Source organism: Mobula hypostoma, chromosome 1 (assembly GCF_963921235.1).
Source record: "Mobula hypostoma chromosome 1, sMobHyp1.1, whole genome shotgun sequence".
In the NCBI taxonomy this organism is placed as follows: Eukaryota; Metazoa; Chordata; class Chondrichthyes; order Myliobatiformes; family Myliobatidae; genus Mobula; species Mobula hypostoma.
The window spans coordinates 230,402,458-230,426,608 of NC_086097.1; the positions used below are offsets into that span (position 1 = coordinate 230,402,458).

The 24,151-nt window shown below is 39.7% G+C and overlaps 1 protein-coding gene across 22 annotated transcripts in view; it reads right to left on the reverse strand.

The window, feature by feature from the left end:
- Positions 1 to 24,151, reverse strand: part of epb41l3a (erythrocyte membrane protein band 4.1-like 3a) — a 198,091-nt gene that overhangs the window by 143,657 nt on the left and 30,283 nt on the right. For all 22 annotated transcript variants that reach the window (XM_063065757.1, XM_063065685.1, XM_063065767.1 and 19 more), the window contains exons 2-3: positions 4,675 to 4,860; positions 792 to 1,001 (exon numbers count right to left, since the gene is read on the reverse strand). In XM_063065757.1, the coding sequence (XP_062921827.1) occupies positions 792 to 1,001; positions 4,675 to 4,845 (381 nt within the window). In that variant the 5' untranslated portion in view covers positions 4,846 to 4,860. The remainder of the gene's footprint in view (positions 1 to 791; positions 1,002 to 4,674; positions 4,861 to 24,151) is intronic.

The window sequence follows — 24,151 nt, forward strand, 5'->3', positions numbered from 1 at the left end:
TTTGGCGCTGCTAAAACCCATGATCTTTACTAACACGGACAGCAGATAATTGTGCACCCGCCCAACTTGGATTCCTTCATTGCTGCTGGGTGTAAATTCCAGAATTCTTTCTAGGATTTGCAGAAATATTGAACATTTTTGCTAGAAGGGGACACCACCCTCTTAATACAATTCATATTGGGTAATAAATGACTTTGAGGAGAGTTACAAAAGGACTTTGGTCATTTCTGAAATTATGTTCTCATTACTGCAGGTCATCAACTAAACATCATTATTCAGAGTGCTTCTTATCATGGTCTTTTACACATCCTATTCTTCGCCTGTACTCTTCTCTTAAAATAGTTCTGGTTGATTTATAAATACCACAATAAAAGAATTTTAAAACCTCACAATATGCATAGATATATGTGGCAAGAGACTTATTACTTCATAAAACTGTTCTCAAAGTGGCATCTGTCACCAATTCCACAACATCATCAGAAATAATTTCATGCAACATTGTAGAAGGCCCAAATAAACCTTTCTGGTTGTACAACTCTGTATATTTATCTGTGTGTCAGTTACCCTTTCCATTATACGTTAAACCTGCTTACTAAAAATAACTTGAGTTTCAGAATTAAATTTAAGGGTAGCATACCAGGAAGAGTCCAACACAATATATCTGATTTAAGGTTTCATGAACCATGCCACAAAGGAGCAGGAAATGTTACCTCTCGTTTAAGACAATATATGTTCATAATTATAAAGATCATGGAACAGGTTGCTAATGCGAACGTGAATAATCTCCTTACCTCAACTTCGCATGTATACTCAGAACCATCCAGAAGGGTAACCTTGCACAGCATGTTCTTTGGCTTTTTGACTACTTTCAGAGGAGATTTGGATAACTTGCTAGAAGAGGATTTTTGGGAGAGCTTGTCGTCCTCAGTCTGGTAGTCTTCCTGTTGTCCCACAGTAACTTTACCAGAAGCTCCGTCTGCCTCTTTCTCACATTCACCAGTCTAATCATATGATTAGGTAATTAGTCTCTTATTAGCATGATCTATCCAAAAATTCAATGTTTAGTGCAAACTATATAATGTTACTCACAAGCATCATTTAACTGCAAAAACATTTTAAAACCATATTTACTAAGATCAGTGCTTCATTTTTATGAGCAAGTATTTAATGAGAAGTCTGGGAAAGTGATTTCTAAAGATCAAAAATAAAGAGGTAATTAAATCAAAATGGTACAGCAAAAGATACAGTTTACTGTCTCCCATTATACCTATGCCAGCTCCTCACCAGAGTAACCTAAAATTAATAGTATCATCGGACCTTTCCTACCACTGCTCCCTCCTCAGTATCACACAGGCAGCATCTTCATCCATGGATTAAGTTATCTTGTTTACTTGTTTAGTTATAATTTTCAATTTGGATGACCCTCACTGCTAATTTCTCAATCAGAAAAGAAACTATTTTTGTTTGATTAGAACAATCTTTAACATGTTGTTAAAACATAGCATTTTCAGAATTACTATTGTATAAGCCCTATTTCCTAATGTGATAATATTATTTACTTTTGATAGTCTCAAGGGATTTTGTGGTAGAAAGAATTTTTTAAAAAATTCGACCTATATCCCACTTAATTACCTTCTTTTAATATTAAGCTGCCATTTAGGCAGTAGACACAAAATGCTGGAGAAACTCAGCAGGTCAAGCAGCATCTATGAAGAGGAACAGAGTCAACGTTTTGGGAGGAGACACACCATCAGGATCTCGGCCCGACATTGATTTGTTATTCATCTCCATAAGATGCTGTCTGATTCTGAGTTCCTTCAGAATTTTGTGTGCGTGTGTTACGCTGGATTTCCAGCACCTGCAGAATCTCTTGCAGAAGAATGGGTTTTTAAACATTTGTGGGTCAGCTGATATGCACTCTCATCCAAGGAACAGACATTTCCAGCCAGTTAAGGAAGCACCCAGTTTAACTGGTGAGAAACACCGAAGCAACAAGCAGGCAGATGAGTGTGCACGAGTTCAGCCAGCATAGATTCAATGCATCAAATCACCTCCTGCAGTATTACAAATCCAAGTATACATTTTGCCTGCTTCGCTTCAGCAGATGTTCAGTATATTTTCTGGTGCTACAGTTTATCATGCCTTATTTTATCCTGGGGCATCTTCACTTAAAGGCTTGAATGTCACTTTTATTTAGAGGGTGACGAATGTTCAAAAAGTTGCACTAACAGTAACCTAAAGTCCTATTTGACATTGAGTTTGTTAATTCTAATATTCTCATTTAACCACCATTGAACATTTGCATAGAGCGCTGCCACAAGAAAGCAGCACCCAACAAAGACACCCACCATCCAAGGCCACGCTCTTTTCTTGCTACTATAATAGGGCAAAACATACAGGAGCTTTAGGTCCCACACCATCAGGCTCAGGAACAGTTATTACCCTTCAATCATCAGGCTCCTGAACCGGTGTGGATAACTTCACTCACCTCAACACTGAACTGATTCCACAACCTGCGGACTCACTTTCAAGGACTCTACAACTCATGTTATCAGTATTATTTATTTTTTAATTGCACAACTTGTCTTTTGCATAGTTGTTTGTCAGTCTCTATGTATAGTCTTTAATAAATTACATTGTACTTTTAAAATTTTCCTGCAAATAGCTGAAACAAAGTGAATCTCAAGGCAGTTTATGATAACATACAGTATGTACTTTGAGAATAAATTTACTTTGACTTTGAATGTATTCTCTAAATCCTTCCTCACTTTTGCAGCATAAAGTTGCAATATCACATTAAATATCTGAACAAAAAGGGAGACCCAATACTGATCAAAAATACTAACATTTTATCTCTTCTAATTAAAGTAATTCTCATTCACCTGACTCCATAGTATACACATATTTTTATTTACACTGTTATAATTCATATTCATTAGTAATGGGGTGTCCCGTGCAGCATCAAAGGCACACAAAAGCCCTGCAGGCGTCACACTAACAGCTTCAGAAACGCCTGAGCACAAAATATGTAGGTGATCTCCATTTAACCAGACATGTACATGCAATCAGATCACAAAGCAAGGTTTCCATTCTAAGCCACGTCATACATGGAGACCATAAAGAAGGTGGAAAACACTCACTTCCAACGATAAGAAATGGAAGGCAATGACCCAGTCTAAACTCCAATAGCACAAGAGCATGACATTACTCCCTGCATGACATTACTTCCTTCCCCAAGCCTTGGAGACACCATTTCACTCCCCTTGATCTCAGTATTGCCTGGAGTTATAGAAAAGTACAGCACAGAAACAGACCTTTTGGCCCATCTAGTTCATGCTGAAACCATTGAAACTGCTTATTCCCATCGACCTGCAGAGGGACCATAGCCCACCATACTCGTACCATCCATGTACCTATCCAAACTTCTCTTTGGATTGAAATCGAGCTCGTCCTGGCAGACTGTTCTACTAAGTAGGACACTTGCCCAAATTAAACTAAAATTAGTACAGGTAATTCTTTGTCAGAGACTGCACAGATACTCTCTCAAATTTCAGACAATTCAGTCCACAGCCGTGGAAAGAAGTGGAGGGGGGTTTGGGTAAGTCCATGTACATTAATTGCGAATGAGTGTTTAATACTGTAATAAATCAAAATGCATCAATTAAGCTTTCCATAAAAAGCTTGAGTGGTTAGAAAACCTAGGTTTTTTTTTTAAAAAGATCTATTTGAGAAATTAACTCTGCAGACAACAGGAGATTAACTTTCAGTCAGTTTGTCACCAAAAGCTGCCTAGTTTTACTGCTTTGCAGCCAGGCCAAGGAAGCATTGCCCAAAAATGTAACCACTCAACTTGTGTCATTAGATCCAAAAAGGTGGGGCAAAGTCTGCATATACACCTGCAAGGTAAATGAAGGTTTTAAAAAGAGGGGCAAGGTTAGCATCTCAACGGGTATCTGAAGCTATAAAATGATCAAAATTGCTTTGGTCATTTTTTTTTGTTTTTGGTCACTGCTCAATAGTTTTTGTTTCCTATACAATAGAAATTGTTTTTGGTCACTGCTCAATACAAGAGGACATGGCTTTAAGGTAAGAGGTGGGAAGTTCAAGGGGGATATAAGAGGAAGGTTTTTTACCCAGAGAGTGCTTGGTGCGTGGAATGCACTGCCTGAGTCAGTGGTGGAGGCAGATACACTAGTGAAGTTTAAGAGACTACTAGACAGGTATACGGAGGAATTTAAGGTGGGGGGTTATATGGGAGGCAGGGTTTGAGGGTTAGCACAACATTGTGGGCCGAAGGGCCTGTACTGTGCTGTACTATTCTATGTTTTATGTTTACAATAAATTCTATTCTCTTCCATCGCCTACAAAAGAATACACCACTTTCAGCTCGGGATTTGTTCCACCCTACAACTCTTTAATAGGAAACGGAAGACTTTTTAATGGGTGTTACCAGTTTTACCTCACCATGACATCAAATGGACAATCTGAGATTCACACGTACAGGTGCTACTTGCGAACTTCTTTAATATGGCATCAACACAAGACTTAACTCCGGCTTTGTGTTCAGCACATCTCCTGCACACACAGCAATTACAATGGCCGCACATTCTCACAATACTAAGAGCTACTAAGCCTGAAGAAGCTAAAAAAGAATAGTGTAAACCTGTAACTTGCCTTCTCTTTCTTCTCAGAGGTATTGATTCCCGCCGGCGTCCCGTCTATCCCGTCTGCTTGCTGATTCCCGGCGCTCTCCTGTTGCTCAGTTACAGTCTCTTTCTTCTCAGAAGCTTCCTTCTGCTCTTGGTCCTGCTTTGATTCAGAATCTGTTCCCGGTTCGGTTGTCATGGTTGTGAATTATTCCTAGAAAACAAATTAATGAGGTAAATCAGTTTAGACTGTTTCATACAAAGAAACAAAAAAAGACTTTTATCTGAGTATGAATAGGCACATGACACAAGGATAATAGAAAAATAGAGAGCCATGTGGGAGGGAAGGGTTAGGTTGGTCTTGGAGTAGGTTAAGGGTTAGCACAACACGGGGAGTCAAAAGGCCTGCACTGTGCAATACTGTTTCATGTTCTATGAAGTTCAGTCTTGAAAAGGATAGGAGGAAATCAACCAGTACTGGGACGATGCATGCCCCAAATAAAAACCCTCCACTTTTTTTTTTAAAAAATAGCAGGAGAACTATGGGTCAGGGACATCATCCTCTCTTGTTTTTCCTGTTCTCTACTCAAACATAGTTGAGGGCATGGGTGTTAAAGCTGAAAAATCGACTTTGAATACTTCCAAATTAAGTTCCAGATATGATGTCAGGGTATTTGGAAAAATGAGAAAACAATCATAAACACCATTTCCCATTAAGATACTAAATAAAATTTGAAGCCTGGCCCAAATCTGAAGTCAAAAGAAAATGGAAGAGCATGATGCCCATTCAGAGAAGTCACTTCATGCCATCTTATATATTAATAGCAAAATATTTCTACCCAAACCCTGAATTACATCATTGATTACTTGTAAACTTAGTCACACAAGCATTAGCTCTGTTGATCTTCACTGAAATCCTAACTCAGTTTTAGAGATTTTGAACAACATCCTCTCCCACAGAATGCCTCAATTCCCATCAATTCTATTTCACTATCCATTTCTATAATAAATAAATTGAACTTCCAAATTTCAGAGCAACCTCAAATTCCCCTCAACCTTCACACTGTCAAAATAGACTTTACACTCTCATTGCCATGCCTGTGATTGCATCCTTTAATCACTATGCCTCTACTGCTGATGCCCCAATGCTAAACACCTCTGTATTTTCACCTCAATCACAAACTCTTTCAAAGCTTACATCCATTCTCTCATTCATGCAAATGACATATTTTCCCTTTTTTGAAAATCATGCTTATGTCCAACACTCTCCCCTCTGAATTAGAAAATTCCAATTCATCTTTGTCTAGAGCAGTCAATGCTGGTACTCCACTGCATCATCAGATTCTGGACACACACACACACACACACACACAGTGCTGAAGGAACTCCAGATGAAAAGTCCCATTGAAGGGTCTCGGCTGAAAACATCGACTGTTATATTTTGCTCTACAGATGTTGCTTGACTGACTGAGTTCCTCCAGCATTTTGTGTGTGCTACACTGCATTGTCAGAAGCGTTTTGTTCGAATGAGGCAGTACATTCAGGTACATGCAAAAGATCGAAATAAGTATTACTTCAGGGATGACTATGGACATTATCCCTGGCCTTTTGGCTAATTTTTTTCTGTCACCCAACATTACTGGAAAAAAGAGATTAGCAGGTAATTACTGCATTACTGTCATGGAGCTCACTACCCACAATTGCTTGCTGTGATTCCTATGCCTGCAAAAACAAAACTGCATTCAGTTTGTACTATCTTAAGAGTGATAAATGAGCGATATAAAAGCATACTTCTAAAAGAATTCTCCACTGGAAACTCTTTAGCTCTTTATGTAAACATTCTAGGGACACAAGTAATTTATTGAAAATTCAAATGATGCTTAAACCATACTTCCAGGTTTATTTATGATTTGTAGTGTAATACTATAAATCCTACAAATATCAGTTCCCACAGCACTAAGTTCACTTATTATAAACATGCAGCACTGAATCCAGTCTACTCATTCATCAAATAGTCTATCTGGGAAAATAAACTTTCTTAATTATATTTTAACATACATATTGCGTCAAGCTACTATGTCAATAGAGACAAGAAATGTCAAGCATGCTTAAGGTTGGGGGGTGGGAGGGTAGGTGAGGAAGGGCTTAAAGGCAAAGTGAGAAGCAAGTTTTTTTTAACCCTAATGCGTAGGTACCTACAATGGGTTACCAGGGATAGAAGAAGTAGCAGGCAATCTGGTGGAGTTTATTAGCTTTTTAGATAGGCACAAGAATATGAAGGTAATGGAGGGATAAGAATAATACATAGGAGGAAGACATTTAGTATAAATTGGCACCACGGTCAGCACAACATCCAGCGCTGTATTGTTCAATGATCTATGATCTCTATTCCCATGGGCTCATCAATTATACTTCAAATTGTGATGAATATTCACTGTCTAGGGCCATGGGGCCCTTTTTTTTTTGCCAAGCACAGTTTTCTGTCATAGCAGCTGACAATTGTAGAGATCACAGAGTTGTTTTTCCAGCAAGTTAAACTTCCAACATATATTCTTTGTTCAGCTTCTTGTCATAAAAGGGAACCAGGCTTCAGCTTAATATAAATGGCAAGCAATAATCAGCCTGAAGTTAAAAAGACAACTTTGCAAACAAGCAGCATTGTCTATACAGGATACTGGCCACAGCATGGGGCTGGTTGCAGTGTAAGTCTGTGGTTATAATGTGGTTATGTTAATTGGGCTGTATCAAACCAGACAACACTAAGTTATTTAGTTCAAGGAGGCTTGCAGACCAGATTGATACTATCACTTAGCACATCAAATAGATGATCTATTAATATTGGAAAGTTTGTATGCTCAGAAATTCTGCTTCACAGCATTAATTGTGGGCATCTGAGAACTCCATCCTAAGAAGCTTTTGGACTGTTAGTGTAGAAAGGTAACAGAAAAAAAAATAAGAGTCAAGTCACCCAAATGGCAAAAAAAATTGTATAAATGTTAGAAAGCTCTCAGTCTTTTGAGGAATAGTCAAAAAATATCAAGAAGAATGACAGAAAGACAAGAGACTACAGTCTATTCCTCTGTCTTTGATTTCTGTGATGGACAATTTGTTCATCTGCAAAATATTGGTATGTCTTTTTAGCTTATAGGAATTGTACCCACGTTTTGGAAGAATCTTTTGTTTTAGAAATCATTCATAATTTGGAAATCTTTTGAAAGATAGAAAACCTCTGAGTTTTAAATGAGTTTTAAGAATCTTGTCTAGATTTAAACATATACCACTAAAAATAGATGAAGTGTGTTTAAATGACTTTGTTAGCTGTAAGTATCTCCTCATCAATGGGGGGGGGCGGGGGGGTGGACCCACCACTCACATAGTGGTTATTGGCAGCTAAACTCACCATGGAGGATTAACAGGGAAGTGAACTAGCCTTTGAAGGTAGCGACAGTATAAACTTCCTTTTGTGAGGGTATCTGTAGCTATCTTAAACAAAGACCTAATCTTTGTTTAAGTTTAGAACTTTGAGGTCAGCAAACCCAGTAGCATTACAAAATATAAGAGCAAAAGAGCGTAGAGATAAGTGACAAATCCAAGTCACCAAAGAAATCAACATCATTTGAAACGCATGTGAAATTTCAACTTACTATTTTGTATTTTGGACAATTGTTGGACCACATTCTGCTACTTTTAAATAAAACAAATCCCACATTTAACAAAGCATTTCAGCGCTTCAGTCTATTTTGTATTATTATTGCTAGTCAGTGAACATAATAAAGGCAAAGGACACTGCCAAGATTAAAGGCCGGAGAAAAGCAGAATAAAAAATACAATGAAGATTGCTGCTTTCACAAATGTACAGTGAAGAGAAATAAATATAGAGCCGCGATGAGGATCTTAAATAAAACCTCCAAGAAATTTGTTTTGAAAATCAAATTCAATCTTCAATCTCATCAATAAATTAGTTTCCAGAGGTTGGAATTCAAATTTTTTTATAATAAAAACTGGGAAACTAGTTGTGACTAGAGATTTAAACAATATTTTTATTGGAAATGAGCAATACAACACAACCTTCAAATTTTCCCAGGGTCTACCAATCAAACTATCTAATTGAGTTTGTATGCTTTTGAGATTTATGATTAAAAATCAGACATCCCTCAGATAAATTCTCAAGAGATTCTACAACTATCTACTTGCCATGAAATATTTATCCGTAACACGATGTCAGAATTATCAGATTTTTTTGATGTGTGATAAAATTCAATATAAAAGCTCTTCTCACTATGATGTCTTTGCTATGGGGAAAAAAAAACATCTATAGGACTCTAGTAAAATAGAGACAGCGGATGTGCACACAGCCCTCAGAAAAATCTGCCAGTTGTGTTTAAAGATATCAATATTGGGACTTTTCATAACATTTATAGAGTTGGGAAATGATGTGGTTTTCCTGTTGAGTTGACCAATCCCATTTTTACTGCAGGTGTTTGGGCATCTCTCTCGGTCTCATCCTTACCGTCAAGTCCCTGCCCTGTGCATTGCTTATGTTTACCCAAGTCCACACAGATGCCTCAGCTCCAACAAATGTACAGACTTAGGCAAGACCATATATATAATGAGGGCTTGACTTTATCAATTTAAAAAAAGCAACTTAAATTGGTTTGTTATTATCACATGTACCGAGGCATTGTGAAAAACTGCTTTGCAAGCCATCCATACAGAACCTCTCATCACATAAGAGGAATAGATAGAGTGGATAGCCAGCGCCTCTTCCCCAGGGCACCACTGCTCAATACAAGAGGACATGGCTTTAAGGTAAGGGGTGGGAAGTTCAAGGGGGATATTAGAGGAAAGTTTTTTACTTAGAGAGTAGTTGGTGCGTGGAATGCACTGCCTGAGTCAGTGGTGGAGGCAGATACACTCCTGAAGTTCAAGAGACTACTAGACAGGTATATAGAGGAATTTAAGGTGGGGGGTTATATGGGAGGCAGGGTTTGAGGGTCGGCACAACAATGTGGGCCGAAGGGCCTGTACTGTGCTGTACTATTCTATGTTCTACATCAGAGCTACTCAGGTAGTACACGGGAAAGACAACAACAGAAAGCAGAATAAAGTGCTAGAGTTACAGACAGTGCAGTGCAGGAGGACATTACGGTGAAAAACATTAATGAGGCAGATCGTGAGGTCAGGAGTCCATCTTATTGTGCTAGAGAACCATTCAATTGCCTTACAATGGGGTAGAAGCTGTCCTTGAACTTGGCGGTACGTACTTTCAGACTTTTGTACCTTCTGCTCAATGGCGGGTGGTAAAAGAGAGTACGTCCAGTTTGATTGGGGTCTTTGTTTATGCTAAGTCCTTCACCAAAGGGAATGAGAAGGATAGACAGAGTCCGTGGAGGGGAGGCTGGTTTCCATTATGTGCGAAGCTGTGTCCACAACTCTCTGCAGTTTCTTGCGGTCTTTGACAGAGCAGTTGCCACACAAAGCCTAAAACTAACCTGTTGTTCATTGAGTAATAATCATTCAGGGTGAAAAAAAAGTTTTCCACACATTTTTTTAAAAAAAACTCTCTAGTCTGGAAAATTGATTTAAAACTCAATCCATATAATTTAAGCACAAGAATGCAAACGCTAACATGAAAAAGATTGCCAGAAGTTAAGAGCTTTGGAATGTAAAACTGACTCAGCTGGAAACTTTATGAATTTAGGCTAATCAGGTCCCATAAACTCACAAGGTAAGACCGTCCACAACTATTTTTTACTTTGCATTTTGGCCAAAGCATTTACCATGCAGTACTCAGCTGAAAATAAATAAATATATGGAGCCTCCAATGAAAACAATAAAGAAAAAAACCTTTATGGGTCTAATTCTACTTCCTTATTGTGCTATAGTTTCATTCATTCTCCACACTCTTTCCTCCTCTCCCGTCTGCACTCCCCAAGTGCTCATAATCCCACACTCACTAAGTCAAATTGCTGTGCCAATCCATCCTAACGAGGCACCACACTGGGGCGCATCACTCCTTGGCACCGGATAAACGAGGCCATTAAAACTGGACCAGCTCCCCTGCTGCGATCTCTCATGCGGTTATTTACAGGCTCTGCCAAGCAACTGCCCAACAGATTAACTCTAACAGCACATTTTAAACAACACTCTGTTTCTGCTGTTTGTTTATTTATTTATTTATTGAGATGCAGCGCAGAACAGTCCCTCCCAGCCCTTTGAGCCGCACTTCCCATCAACCCCCAACTAATCAAGGGACATTTGACAATGACCAATTAACCCACCAATCGGCAAGTCTTTGGGCTGTGCTCTGACTATTATTTCTCCAAGCACTCGTGCCTCAAAAGCAGCAGCTGAAACTTCCACGAGCTAGCACCGCACGTGACACACTAACGCAATACATCTTTCCTCGCCGCTCTGATGCGGAGAGCAGGAGTTTCTAGCAGATGGAAGCAGGGCCCTTCCGAATGGCAAGCTTGTTTCCCTTCCTCAGCTTCACTGCTCGGGGGAACTGGGCAAACACAATATTTAACAAAAAGTGAATTGTCTGATAATGCTCCAAAGCCACGAGAATGTGCAAACTTGCTGCTCAATCATGTGTGCCTGTACAACAATAATTCAACAGAGATGCAGCGCGTTTCTCAGTGTGACCCAAACCACGACCATCTGCAGCAGAAGACTGCCTGGCAGCTGCTTTGCCCCAAATCAAATTGGATTAGCTCTGGTGAATGCTCAGAATCCAACAGCACACTTTCAGTTCCATACTCCCGAGAGGATTCCTGCTCCCATTTCAACAAGCTGGATGATTGGAACAAGAGTACTTAATGCAGGTCTCAGCACCCTCATTACTGTCCAGACATCTGCTCCGCGGAGATAACTAGATACGGCCTTTTTGCAGAGGCATGCCTGGAATCAGCACAGATGTGTACCCTGCCTCAGAGTGCAGCCGCAGCCCATCACCCCCCCCCACCCCCACCGGCGAATGGCAGAAGACCAGAGCCTGAATGCACGGCGAGACAGGCATTAAGCATCAAACATATTGAAAGTAGCCATGGGGCTAACTTATGATGCAAGATAAAAAGAAAAAGGCAGGCAATTCAAAGCCCCAGAGGCTCATTAGGAATGGCCAGCTTCCCTTGCCTTAAAAATGCGTGCTACCATAGAAAGTAAAATCACTGGAGAGAGGAAACAGAGGCTAAAACACATCACACAATTGGTTTAATTCATTGCTTCTTTTGCAGATTCTTAGTTGGTGCTGATTGAAGGTGACAATTTTTTTTATTATTTAAAGCATGAAATACAGTAATTGAGATGCTCCTAACACAACCCAGGAATATGCAGACAGAACAGAGTGCTACTGCTCAGTCAGTACTCCCAACATGGAATTAACGAGTTATTTTTCCAAATGCATCCTTCTATAAAGGGCTTCCTGTTCTGTAGAACCCTTCCAAACATTTGAAATGGGTTCAAATGATGACATTTAGAAAGGTCTTCTGATCCAGACGGAAATCCATATAGAAATACTTGTCTTTAAAATGAAGAGTCCATATCAGTTTGTATCCTGATTTTTCAATGGACATTGAATCCATGAACACCACCTCACTACTGTTTTCCATTTCTATTTTTGCACTACTTATTTAACAAATATTAGTAATTTGGTTCTTTATCTATTATTATGTATTCCATTGTACTGCCGCCACAATTTCAACAAATTTCATGACATGGTGATATTAAATCTGATTCTGAATCCACATTCAAAAGCAACGATGGTTAAGTATAAAATTCTAATGAAAACCGTACAGGTTCCAACAAAATGTGGAGCTAGCAGGTGAATTCCTCTATAAATCAAAATCTGATGCCATAATTACACAATTAATTAGCAAGTGCATCTTTTGAAAGCCACAAATTAGAACAGGGGTTCCCAACCTTTTTTGTGCCATGGACCAATACCATTAAGCAAGAGGTCCATGGAGCCTGGGATGGGAACCCCTGATTTTTTTTTTACAATGATGCTTTGCAGCAGTTGCTATGGCAATATGCTCAAACATTCACCCACATGGGCAATTATTTGTTTACATCTGCAGCAACTAAAACCTTAACATTTTTGACCAGATCTTCAAGATGCACAATATTCATAATTTTGCCTTCAAGAGACCTTTTGTCTGGAAAAAAGCTTTCTTATTAAGGAGAAAATGTTCAAGTTGAAGTGTCAACTGTAGTCATTTTCATTTTAATATTTTTTCCCATTAACCTGCTCTTGAAAGAGCAAAAAAAAAACACAGCATCCATTTCTCCCTCCTTTGCAAAGCTCTGTAGATTAACTATTGATGGCCCTCAATTTTGTGTGCAGAAAGGCTCCTGTAAAACCAGCAAATCTACGAGACTCATTAAATATTTACACATTCAGTTGTTATAATATATTATTCATGTGTATCGTGATCCCATGGTGAAGTAATTTCACTTTCATTCCAAGGAGGAGTTTATTTTTGGAATAATCTATAATCTGTCATTTTATTTCTAATATGTACAAGTGACAACAGAAGACCATAAATCGAGGAAGTTGTGTCTGGTCCCCACATTACAGTTTCTGCATGCAACCTAAACGGTAGTTTAAAATCTTGTTAAAATCAGCAGTTCTATTCATTAGCAGTACAATATCCATACCATACAAAAATAATCTTTCTGATACCAGTTTTCAGCATCTATATTTTTGTACCACATTTTTATACTATGAGCCACCACTGGGAGAAAAATGCAGATGCACGCAGATTACTCAGCTACAGGAAGTCAAAAGGAGAAGTTGCTGTTCCCTTCCTTGCCATTTTTTTTAAGCACTTTTTTTTTTAAAAAACGAGGCCAAGGCTGGCCCGACGCTCAACCCAGCGTGCAAGGACTCAAACCCGGAACCACCGCCTCGAAGTCCAGTGTGGATGCCACTACACCACCGGCTAGCTCAAAGGAGCGGGGTTCAGAACAACTTACTGGAACAAATCAACGATTAAAGGTTGAATCAGCAACGATCTGCATTTTCCATCCGATGAAGGAAGCTTCCTCAGAAACCTCATTTTGAAAAGGAAACAACTGAAGGAATAAAACACTAATTATGCAGTTAGGTTACTTTGTTCAGGTTCTAAAAGTCAAGAAACAAAATGCAGAGCAGGACACCTGTGCAGCAGGAACTATTCTCTTGAACTATTAGGGGTTTCTCCACATAATTTAATATCCATTTGGACAGACAGGAGGCTCCAGTTTATGAAGTGTTGTAACCTCCTTTTGTTAAAGGAGTCCCCAGAGTCAGGTTTGTTATCACAATCTTACATGATGTGAAAGTTGTTGCTATTTTGAATTACGAAATAAGTAAGTAGTGCTGAAATAGGAATGACGAGGTAAAGAGATTATTGTTGTGACACCACTAAACCAGCCAATCTGTCCGACTCCTGTACGCCCCTGTGCTGCATGATGACACCATGAAATTTCTCCTTCTGGTAAACAAAGTCCTCTATTCCCCACTCTGACTTTCACCTCCTCTCACCTGCCGATCACTTCCCCTTGTGTCCCCTCCTCCTTCCCTTTCTCTCATGGCCCACCTTCTTCTCCCATCAGATTCCTTTTTCTCCAGCCCCTGACCTTTCCCACCCACCTGACTTCACCTATCACCTTCCAGCTAGCCTCCTTCCCCTCCCACAACCTTTCTGTTCTGGCATCTTCAGCCCACCTCTCAGTCCTGAAGAAGGGTCTCGGCCCAAAACACCAACAGTTTATTCAGTTCCATGGATGCTGCCTGGCCTGTTGAGTTCCTCCAGCATTTTGTGTGGTTGTTGCTTTGGATGTCCAGCATCTGCTGGATTTCTTGTGTTTATGACATCATAGAAAGATCCATGTTGATGGAAACAAATTCTGAATTGTGACCGCATATGTTAATTTCCTTTTATATATAAAAAATACCCTAAACATTACCACTGTTAAAGGCAAGAGAAATAGGAGGAAACTACAAGGCCACTCAGATCTGTTCTACCTTCTAATATCATGGCTGATCCATCAATTCATTCCACACTGATGGAAAAAGGAGCACGATAGCAATCCTCTTATTTTCCCAAGTCTAATTCATTTTCTCCTTAAATGTCCAGTTCCCTGGTGTTCAGAAATCTAAAATGATTTAGAGTAGTCTACTTGAAAACAAAAGCTCCCTCATTTCAGCCCCGAATGCTTCAACCCTTACCCCTTCTGATTTGAGACTCCCTAGTCGAAGGACACACCTATTTTAAAACTATCTTGAGTACTTAATAATAATACTTGCACATAAGTGCAATTATGAAGAAAGCATGGCAGCACCTCTACTTCCTTAGAAGTTTGCAAAGATTCGACATGGCAGCTAAATATTCACAAACTTCCATCGATGTGAAGTGGAGAGTATATTGATTGGTTACATCACAGACTGGTGTGGAAGCACCAATGCCCTCGAACTGAAAATCCTACAAATCTAGTGGATATGGCCCAGTCCATCATGGGTCTACTCTGAGCACTGTCACAGGAAAACAGCATCCATCATCCAGGACTCCCACCACCCAGGCCATGCTCTCTTCTCACTGCTGCCATCAGGAAGAAAGTACAGGGACACAAGTCCCACTCCGCCAGGTTCAGTAACAGTTATTGCCCCTCAACCAGCAGGCTCTCGAAACTGTGGGGATAACCTCATTCAACTTCACTTGTCACATCACTGAACTATTCCCAGAACCTATGAACTCACTTTTAAGGGCTCTTCAGCTCATGTTCTTATATTTATTGCTCATTTGTTTATTCTTTTCTTTGTATTTGCACAGTTTATTGTCTTTTGCATGTTGGTTGTTTGCTGGTTGGGTGCGGTCTTTCATTGATTCCAGCAGCTTCTTGGATTTACTGAGTGTGCCCACAAGGGAAATTTATGGTGACATACATGTACTTTGATAATAAAATTATTTTGAACTTTGAACACTAAGTCAGGATGTTCTAAGCAGATTTCTGTTGATTCTTTACCATATACTAAGGACATTGTACTGGATCTTTATAAAGTAGCCTTTCCAAATGCAGGCAATTTCTCTTCAGAAGTATGAAAAATCTGGTGTTTCATTCCTCTATGCAGTTCCAGTGTACATAAAACATTGGAAATCCAATAACAGTGATTCATCACACTGTCAAAACAAATCAGCAGTTAAATCATAGTAGGCAAAAATGCAAACGCTGGAAAGGGACCAAATACTTTAGGGCTACCACTTTAAAACATCTAATTATCTATCAAGTATATGTACAAGCCAGTTCATTTGCACCTCAACATGCCATTGCCAAATAAAGGGTCATATTTATCAATGCCAGCAGCTGTCAACAACCATAAAAAAAACCACTGAGTCTGCTCTGCCATTCAATCGTGGGTTGATCTAATTCTTCCAGTCATCCCCACTCCCCTGCTTTCACCCCATACCCTTTGATGCCCTGGCTAATCAAGAACCTATCTATCTGTGCTTTAAATGTGTTAAGTAATGGATCATTCAGGTCCACAAGCACTGTCTTATCCATTAGTTTCCTCCTCCTCATCCCACTGGGGTAAGCAACTACAACACCAAAGATCACCAATTGTTGTTCTATTTTGCCGCTGTCTATCAGGAGTTTATACATTCTTCTGCGACTGTGTGGGTTTTCTCCAAGTGCTCCGGTCTCCTCCCACATTCCAAAGATGTACAGTTCGGGTAAGTGAGTTGTGGGCATGTTATAATGGCGCTGGAAGCGTGGCAACACATTATGGGCTGCCTAGCAACTATCCTTGGATTGGACTGAGTTGGTTGCTGCCGCAAACAATACATTTCACTGTACGTTTTGATGTTTCAATGTACACATGAGCCATCCAGCAGGTGGTACTGGAGCCTTAGGTCCCACACCACCAGGTTCAGGAACAGTTATGACCTTACAGCTATCAGGCTCCTGAACCAACACGGATAACTTCACTCTCCTCAAATCTGAACTGATTCCACAACCTTGTGTGCCCTCTCATGTTAGCCAGTTTTAAGGTGCTTGGAAGTAGGTACAGAGGCGATGTCAGGGGTACGTGTTTTTTTTAACTCGTGGAATGGGCTGCTGGCGACAGTGGCGGAGGTGGATACAATAGGGTCTTTTAAGAAACGATAGGTACATGGACCTTAGAAAAATAGAGGGCTATGGGTAACCCTAGATAACTTCTAAAGTAAGTACATGTTTGGCAAAGCATTGTGGGCCGAAGGCCCAGTATTGTGCTGTAGGTTTTCTATGTTTCCATGTAACCTGCACACTCACTTTTAAGACAACTCATATTCTCAAAATTATTTATTTATTTGCACAATTTGTCTTCTTTTGCGCATTGGTTGTTTACCAGAATTCATGAGTAGATTTTGTCACAAATTCTATTTCTTTATTTTCCTGTAAATGTCCAGAAGAATATGAATCTCAAGGTTGTATATGGAAATATCTTCATACCTTGATAACAAAGTCTACTCTGACAGATAAAGCTGATCCTTAACTTCACATTGGACACATCAGATTGCTACATAGGAGGGAGGGTAAGATAGTGGAGCAATATTTTACTATATTCATTTTGCACCTACCTAATGGGTAGGACAAGCAAGACATCAGGAAGCTTACTCCTTTAACCAATGCTGTTGCATCAGCTATCAATATGTGGTGTAAGGAAGGAGGGTGCCCACCTGATGACCCCGATGACATACCTACCCTCCCTCCTTGTCACCACTCCAAACCCACTGCCAACATCGACCATAGGGATTGAAACATCAAGTCCTAGTAGCTCTACTGTCGGTAGTTCATCAACCAGCTAAATTTAACAACAGTAATGAGGTGAACAAAATTGATCTTCTTCCAACAATAGTATGCAATTAAGATGAATATGTAGGTAGAGAAAATAGATAAACAAATTTTCTTCACTTTGGCATGGCAACCGATGCACAATTTCCACACAGACAAATAATTGTCATAGTGTCAGTTACAGTTACAGAAGGAAACAAACTAATGAAAGTCTTCAGAATCCAGCTCCAACAAAACATACCAGCCAGGCGCATGGTTGACTTCAAAAAGGAAATACAAAGCCTGAGAGAATCTCGTAAGGTTTCATGACTTCAAGTGTAAGGATTGTTTCAAGCCAAACTGGCACATCCAGATTCAGAAGGCATGGCTGAATAATGGAAGATTCTTAGAATGTTCATCCACCGCTTGCTCTCTGGAATTATAGAGTTTGAGTTGCTGGGTCTGTGGTGGGTCAAGTAAACTATTGTCTTTAATTTAACAACAGAATACTGGACACCTTCAGAAGGTTAGGCAGAGTCTGATGGGAGACAGAGGCAGAATTACCATCACAGGTCAAAGATCCTTCAAAAAGATCAAAGTCAATTTATTATCAAAGTACACATATGTCGCCATATACTACTTGTGATTCATTTTCTTGGAGGCATCCACAGTAGATCAAAGGAATACAACAGAATCAATGAAAAACCTACACATCAACAGAGACTGATAAACAGATCTCCACATGATTACTGCCATCCTTTTAGTACATAATTATCCGATTTCACAAAGGCAACCTCTGTTTTTTTCCTGAGCATCAGATTACATTAAGTCCTTAAACCAAAATAGAAAGCAAGTGCAAGCTGTAATATTTCCACTCTCCAGTACTGATAAAACAAAAAGGGAAAATTAATCATAATCTATTACATGTGTAATAGTTAAATTAGAAATGGATATTAAATTTATCAAAAAGATGATGCAGGTTTGGGATTTTTTCCATGAAGTATGAAATTTGCCACTAACAAGGGTGATGTGCAAATCCATGCTCAGTTTTGAGGTTATGGACTAATTTCACTTAAAGATCATTTCAGAACTCTTTTCAAATCTAACAATGGAACTAATTCTACAAATACTTTGGAAAAATTTCTCATTTCTCAAATGATAAAGGTCAGAGGCATGAATTGAAAATCAACACTGGTCCACTGTAGTTAATAACTTGTATTACACTGAGATCCTGTTTATAGTGTACATTAAACAAAAAGCAAATGCAAATTTAACAAGTCACAAAATGAGACATCAATTAACATTTACGAAGTCTTTGTAATACATTACAGCATACAAAAATCTGTAATTATTTAATGAAAGCTAAATTGGAAATCTTTAAAAATTCACCCAGTGTAACTAAACCACATAATTTCGACAATTATCACAGAAAATATGAAATGCACTCTGATCCTTTTTATTTCCTCTTCTGATTCCATGTACGCTTCCTGCCTTATGAAGCAAGTAGACTTCTCTCTACATTTTCTTTTCCTTTGATTCTAAGAATAATAATTAAGGCTTTCATTTCAGTGCCACTCTACATCGGTCCTTCAGTGGCAAGGCCAAGTAAGGGCAAACATGGACAAGTTATTTGCTAATAAGCTTTCTGCGGGAATGCCATCCTCCTTACCTGCTGAAGAATCAAGAATATGCCTGCATGTATTAGAAATAAACAAGTGAATCTGTACTAAAAAGAACAATTGCACTTAAAACCAATATATTTCAATGACACACATTTCAGCAATAAGCTTATTTTTCTTAAAAAGACAATTTCTTCAGCCACCTTGAGTAACAAACCTGACGTACTGTACCCTACAGCAGTGAGACTTGGTTCACGTGCCTTCACTATGTACAATCCAGTTCCAAATGAACATAGAACATAGAACAGTACAGCACAGTACAGGCCCTTCGGCCCACAATGTTGTGCCAACCCTCAAACCCTGCCTCCCATATAACCCCCCACCTTAAATTCCTCCATATACCTGTCTAGCAGTCTCTTAAACTTCACAAGTATATCTGTCTCCACCACTGACTCAGGCAGTGCATTCCACGCACCAACCACTCTCTGAGTAAAAAAACTTCCTCTAATATCCTCCTTGAACTTCCCACCCCTTACCTTAAAGCCATGTTCTCTTGTATTGAGCAGTGGTGTCCTGGGGAAGAGGCGCTGGCTATCCACTCTATCTATTCCTCTTATTATCTTGTACACCTCTATCATGTCTCCTCTCATTCTCCTTCTCTCCAAAGAGTAAAGCCCTAGCTCCCCTAATCTCTGACCATAATGCATACTTTCTAAACCAGGCAGCATCCTGGTAAATCTCCTCTGTACCCTTTCCAATGCTTCCACATCCTTCCTATAGTGAAGCGACCAAAACTGGACACAGTACTCCAATTGTGGCTTAACCAGAGCTTTATAGAGCTGCATCATTACATCACGACTCTTAAACACTATCCCTCGACTTATGAAAGCTAACATCCCATAAGCTTTCTTAACTACCCTATCTACCTGTGAGGCAACTTTCAGGGATCTGTGGACATGTACCCCCAGATCCCTCTGCTCCTCCACACTACCAAAAAAGGTTGCAGAGAGACTTAGTCAGTTTAGGAGAGTGGGCAAAGAAATGGCAGATGAGATACAACGTTGACAAATGTACGGTTGTACATTTCGGAAGAAGAAATAATCGGGCAGGTTATTATTTAGATGGGGAGAAAATTCAAAAATCGGAAGTGCAAAGGGACTTGGGGGTCCTCGTGCAGGATACCCTAAAGGTTAACCACCAGGTTGGATCGGCGGTAAGGAAAGCGAATGCTATATTGGCATTCATTTCAAGAGGAATAGTGTATAAGAGTAAGGAGTTGATGAGGCTCTATGGGGCATTAGTGAGACCTCATTTGGAATACTGTGTGCAGTTATGGGCCCCCTATCTTAGAAAGGATATACCGATGTTGGAGAGAGTTCAGAGAAGATTTAAGAGGATGATTCCTGGAATGCAGGGGCTAACATATGAGGAGCGTCTGTCGGCTCTTGGATTGTATTCATTAGAGTATAGAAGAATGAGAGGGGATCTCATAGAAACATTTCCAATGTTGAAAGGGTTGGACAGAGTAGATGTGGAAAGGTTGTTTCCCTTGGTGGGTGAGTCCAGGACAAGAGGCCATAGTCTTAGAACTAGAGGGTACCCAGTTAAAACAGAGATGAGGAGAAATTTTTTTAGCCAGAGGGTCGTGGATTTGTGGAATTCGTTGCCACATATGGCTGTGGAGGCCCGATCATTGAGGGTGTTTAAGGAGGAGATTGACAGGTATCTAATTAGTCAGGGGATCAAGGGATTTGGGGAAAAAACTGGAAATTGGAACTAGATGGGAGAATAGTTTAGCTCATGGGGGAGCTGCGGAGCAGACTCGATGGGCCGAATGGCCTACTTCTGCTCCTTTGTCTTGTGAAAAATGGTTTGCATCTTTCACAGCTGAAGTGCATGTAACTTGAAAAAGATTTCACACAACGGCACCAGTTCACTGAAGCTCCATGTGCTTGCGTGTGCACATTTCCAAACATAACTAAACAAAAAGAACTTTCTAATGGCGGCACAGTGTTCCCGATCAAAACACGTGGGCCAAATCCCATTCTAGAGACACAATGTTGACAGTGGAAATTCAGCACTGCGCTGTCAAGGGTGAAATATTCATCCGAGGCTGTAACCTGTTAATTTTTTTTTTAGGTAGATGGGGAAGGTCCCATAATGACATTCAAAACAAGTCCAGAGTTACTTCCCCATGGCTTGCCCAGTTATCCAGCAACTTAGAAATGGAAACCAAGAAACTACTTTGCACAAGAAAACTTCTATTTGTTATTAAGACAGTAAGATATAGGAACAGAATTAGACCATTTGGCCCATTGAGTCTGCTTCATCATGGTTGATCCAATTTCCCTCTCAGCCCCAATCTCCTGCCTTCTCCCGTATCCCTTCATGCCCGTGACCAATCAAGAATCTATCAACCTTTGCCTTAAGAATCTATCAACCGTTGCCTCCACAGCCACCTGTGGTAACCAATTTCTCAGATGCAGTTCTCCCACAAACATCACAAGACAGACTCCTGGGATGATGGTTTTATCATACTAGATTGAATTGACTAGGTTAAATTCACTAGAGCAAAATGAATGGAATTCTCTGCCTGGGGGGCCACGGGGAGGGGACGCCCATTAAGAAAGAGATTTAGAAATAAGATGAGGAGAACTTGTGGAATTAAGGCTGGGAGCTAAGTCATTGAATATATTTATAGATAAATTTCCAAAGAACATCAAGCTTCTGGGGAGTGTGAATGCTATTGGGAGGCAGGATCATGCTTGATAGTGTGATATGATTGATCATGCTCAAAGGGCCTAATGGCTCAATGCCAGAAAACTGAATTTAAAACAAATTAAAATAGAAGATACCACCACAACTACTTAACCCAAATTAACGTGGGTCTTGTTATGGCATTTATGTTACATTGTGGCATCCTAGAATAAAACAGTGGCTTCCTCTTTAAAAGATTAATGCTATCTTTTTTTTTCAATCATGCACTTTGCTCATGGAAATATTGTCATCATCATTATTACGTGCCATGTCCTATGGTGTAGGTGATCATAGGGTCTTTGACCACGATCGTTCTTGGCAAATTTTTCTACAGACATGGTTTGCCATTGCCGCCTTCTGGGCAGTGTCTTTACAAAGACGGGGGACGTCCGCCATTATCAATACTCTGCAGAGATTATCTGCCTGGCGTCAGTGGTCACATAACCAGGACGTGTGATATGTACCAGCTGTTCGTACGACCATCCACCACCTGATCCCAAGCCTTCACATGACCCTGATGGGGGAGGTGGCTGAATCAGACACTATGTCTTGTCCAAGGGCCACCTGCAGGCTAGCGGAGGAAGGGGCGTCTTCCACCTCCTTTTGTAGAGACACATCTCCACCCCGCCACCCTTATACACAACAAAAAAAACACACAAGGTTAAATTTATTTACAAGAAAGTTTTACTTTCATGATGTCAGAAGTGCAGATGCTCCAACAACTTTCAGTGCAATTTCGAAACTGTCACTCTGTCTAGTAAGTACCATGCAGTGAACTTCAAGTTCATTACTTAGAACCAGTGTTATTAAAAACCGATTAAAATTGGTAATAGAAATTAAGAAAACACTTAAGTCAGACAGGAACAATATCAACTCAGTAGTTCTAGCAATGACTGGAGTTTAGATTTCCAATATACACTACCATATTTAGCCTTCATATAACCTTACTAAATTATGACCAAAAAATGTAAGTGCTTTGGTTAAGGAAAGACATAAGTAACAAATGACATTATCCAAATATATTTTTCCAGAAAAGATAGTAAAACATATATGGGTTCAACACCCACTTCTGTGAACATCTGTGTTTAAATTTGTGTGGGCTACTTACAGAGAATCCAGTTTGAGTCATATCACGTTTCTGTAGAGCTAGTCAGTAACCACTAAAACCAACTCACAATGCCTTCAGTGCTATTCACTGTTTAAACATGATATTCTATTAACACTGCTCTCCCTTCCATTAAATGCGATAGCTAATATTGGAAGTTGGTTCATTAACCGCTATCAGCCTCTGATCCTTTCATTTGTGTGCCTAGACAACGTCATCAATCAAATCAACTAAGGAGCCTTATTTACAAAAGCAACCCCACTTTCCTTAACATCTACCACTTTGGAATTAGAAATAGCTAATGGCAATTTTTCCCCCCCTTCTCACACACAAGGACGGTAAAAGGAGCTTCATCAGCGAGCATGCTTCCCTTGACATAGTCAGATATATTTTTTTTTGGCTAATTCAGCCTGGACATGGGTTAAACAGAATATATTAAAGCATCCACCAGGTTCAGGAACAGGTAGTACCCCTCAACCATCACACTCTTGAATCAGAGGGGATAACTTCACTCGCCCCCATCTCTGAACTGTTCCGACAACCTATGGACTCACTTTCAAGGCCTCTCCATCTCATGTTCTTGATATTTATTGCTTAACTATTTATTATATTTTTCTTTTTTCTTTTGCATTTATGCAATTTGTTGTCTTTTGCACATTGATAGTTTGTCTACACTGTCGGGTGTGGTCTTTCACTGATTCTATTACAGTTCATGGATTTACTGAGTATGCTCGCAAGAAAACGAATCTCAGGGTTGTATTTGGTGACATATACATACTTTCATATAGATCTACTATATACAGAACTTCCAAAATGGTAGCCATTAAAAGGCTAACCTTACTTTTGCTGTAAACAGGGCTACCTTGTAAAAGCCTTTGTTGTACACACAATCACTTAAAATTTACAAGGTGCGCTGGTCATATCATTGCAAAATTCACAAAGCAATCTGACGAAAGATCATTCACCTGAAGTATGACCTCTGTTTCTTCCTCCACTGAGAGAGCCTGGTCCTCCTGAATAGCCACAGATATTTCTATTTTTATTTCATGCTTCCAGTACTTGCAGATTTTGCTTTGCTATCCAGTTATAATGTAAAGCTCTTCCAAACTTGCCAAATAGGCAAGCAGTAACTTGCACCACTGCACACATCACTCAGGCGGGATATGCCGGCTAAAAAGTTGGTACTACTGCCCTGGGCACCAGACAGTGCAAAGTTCAGAATCCCC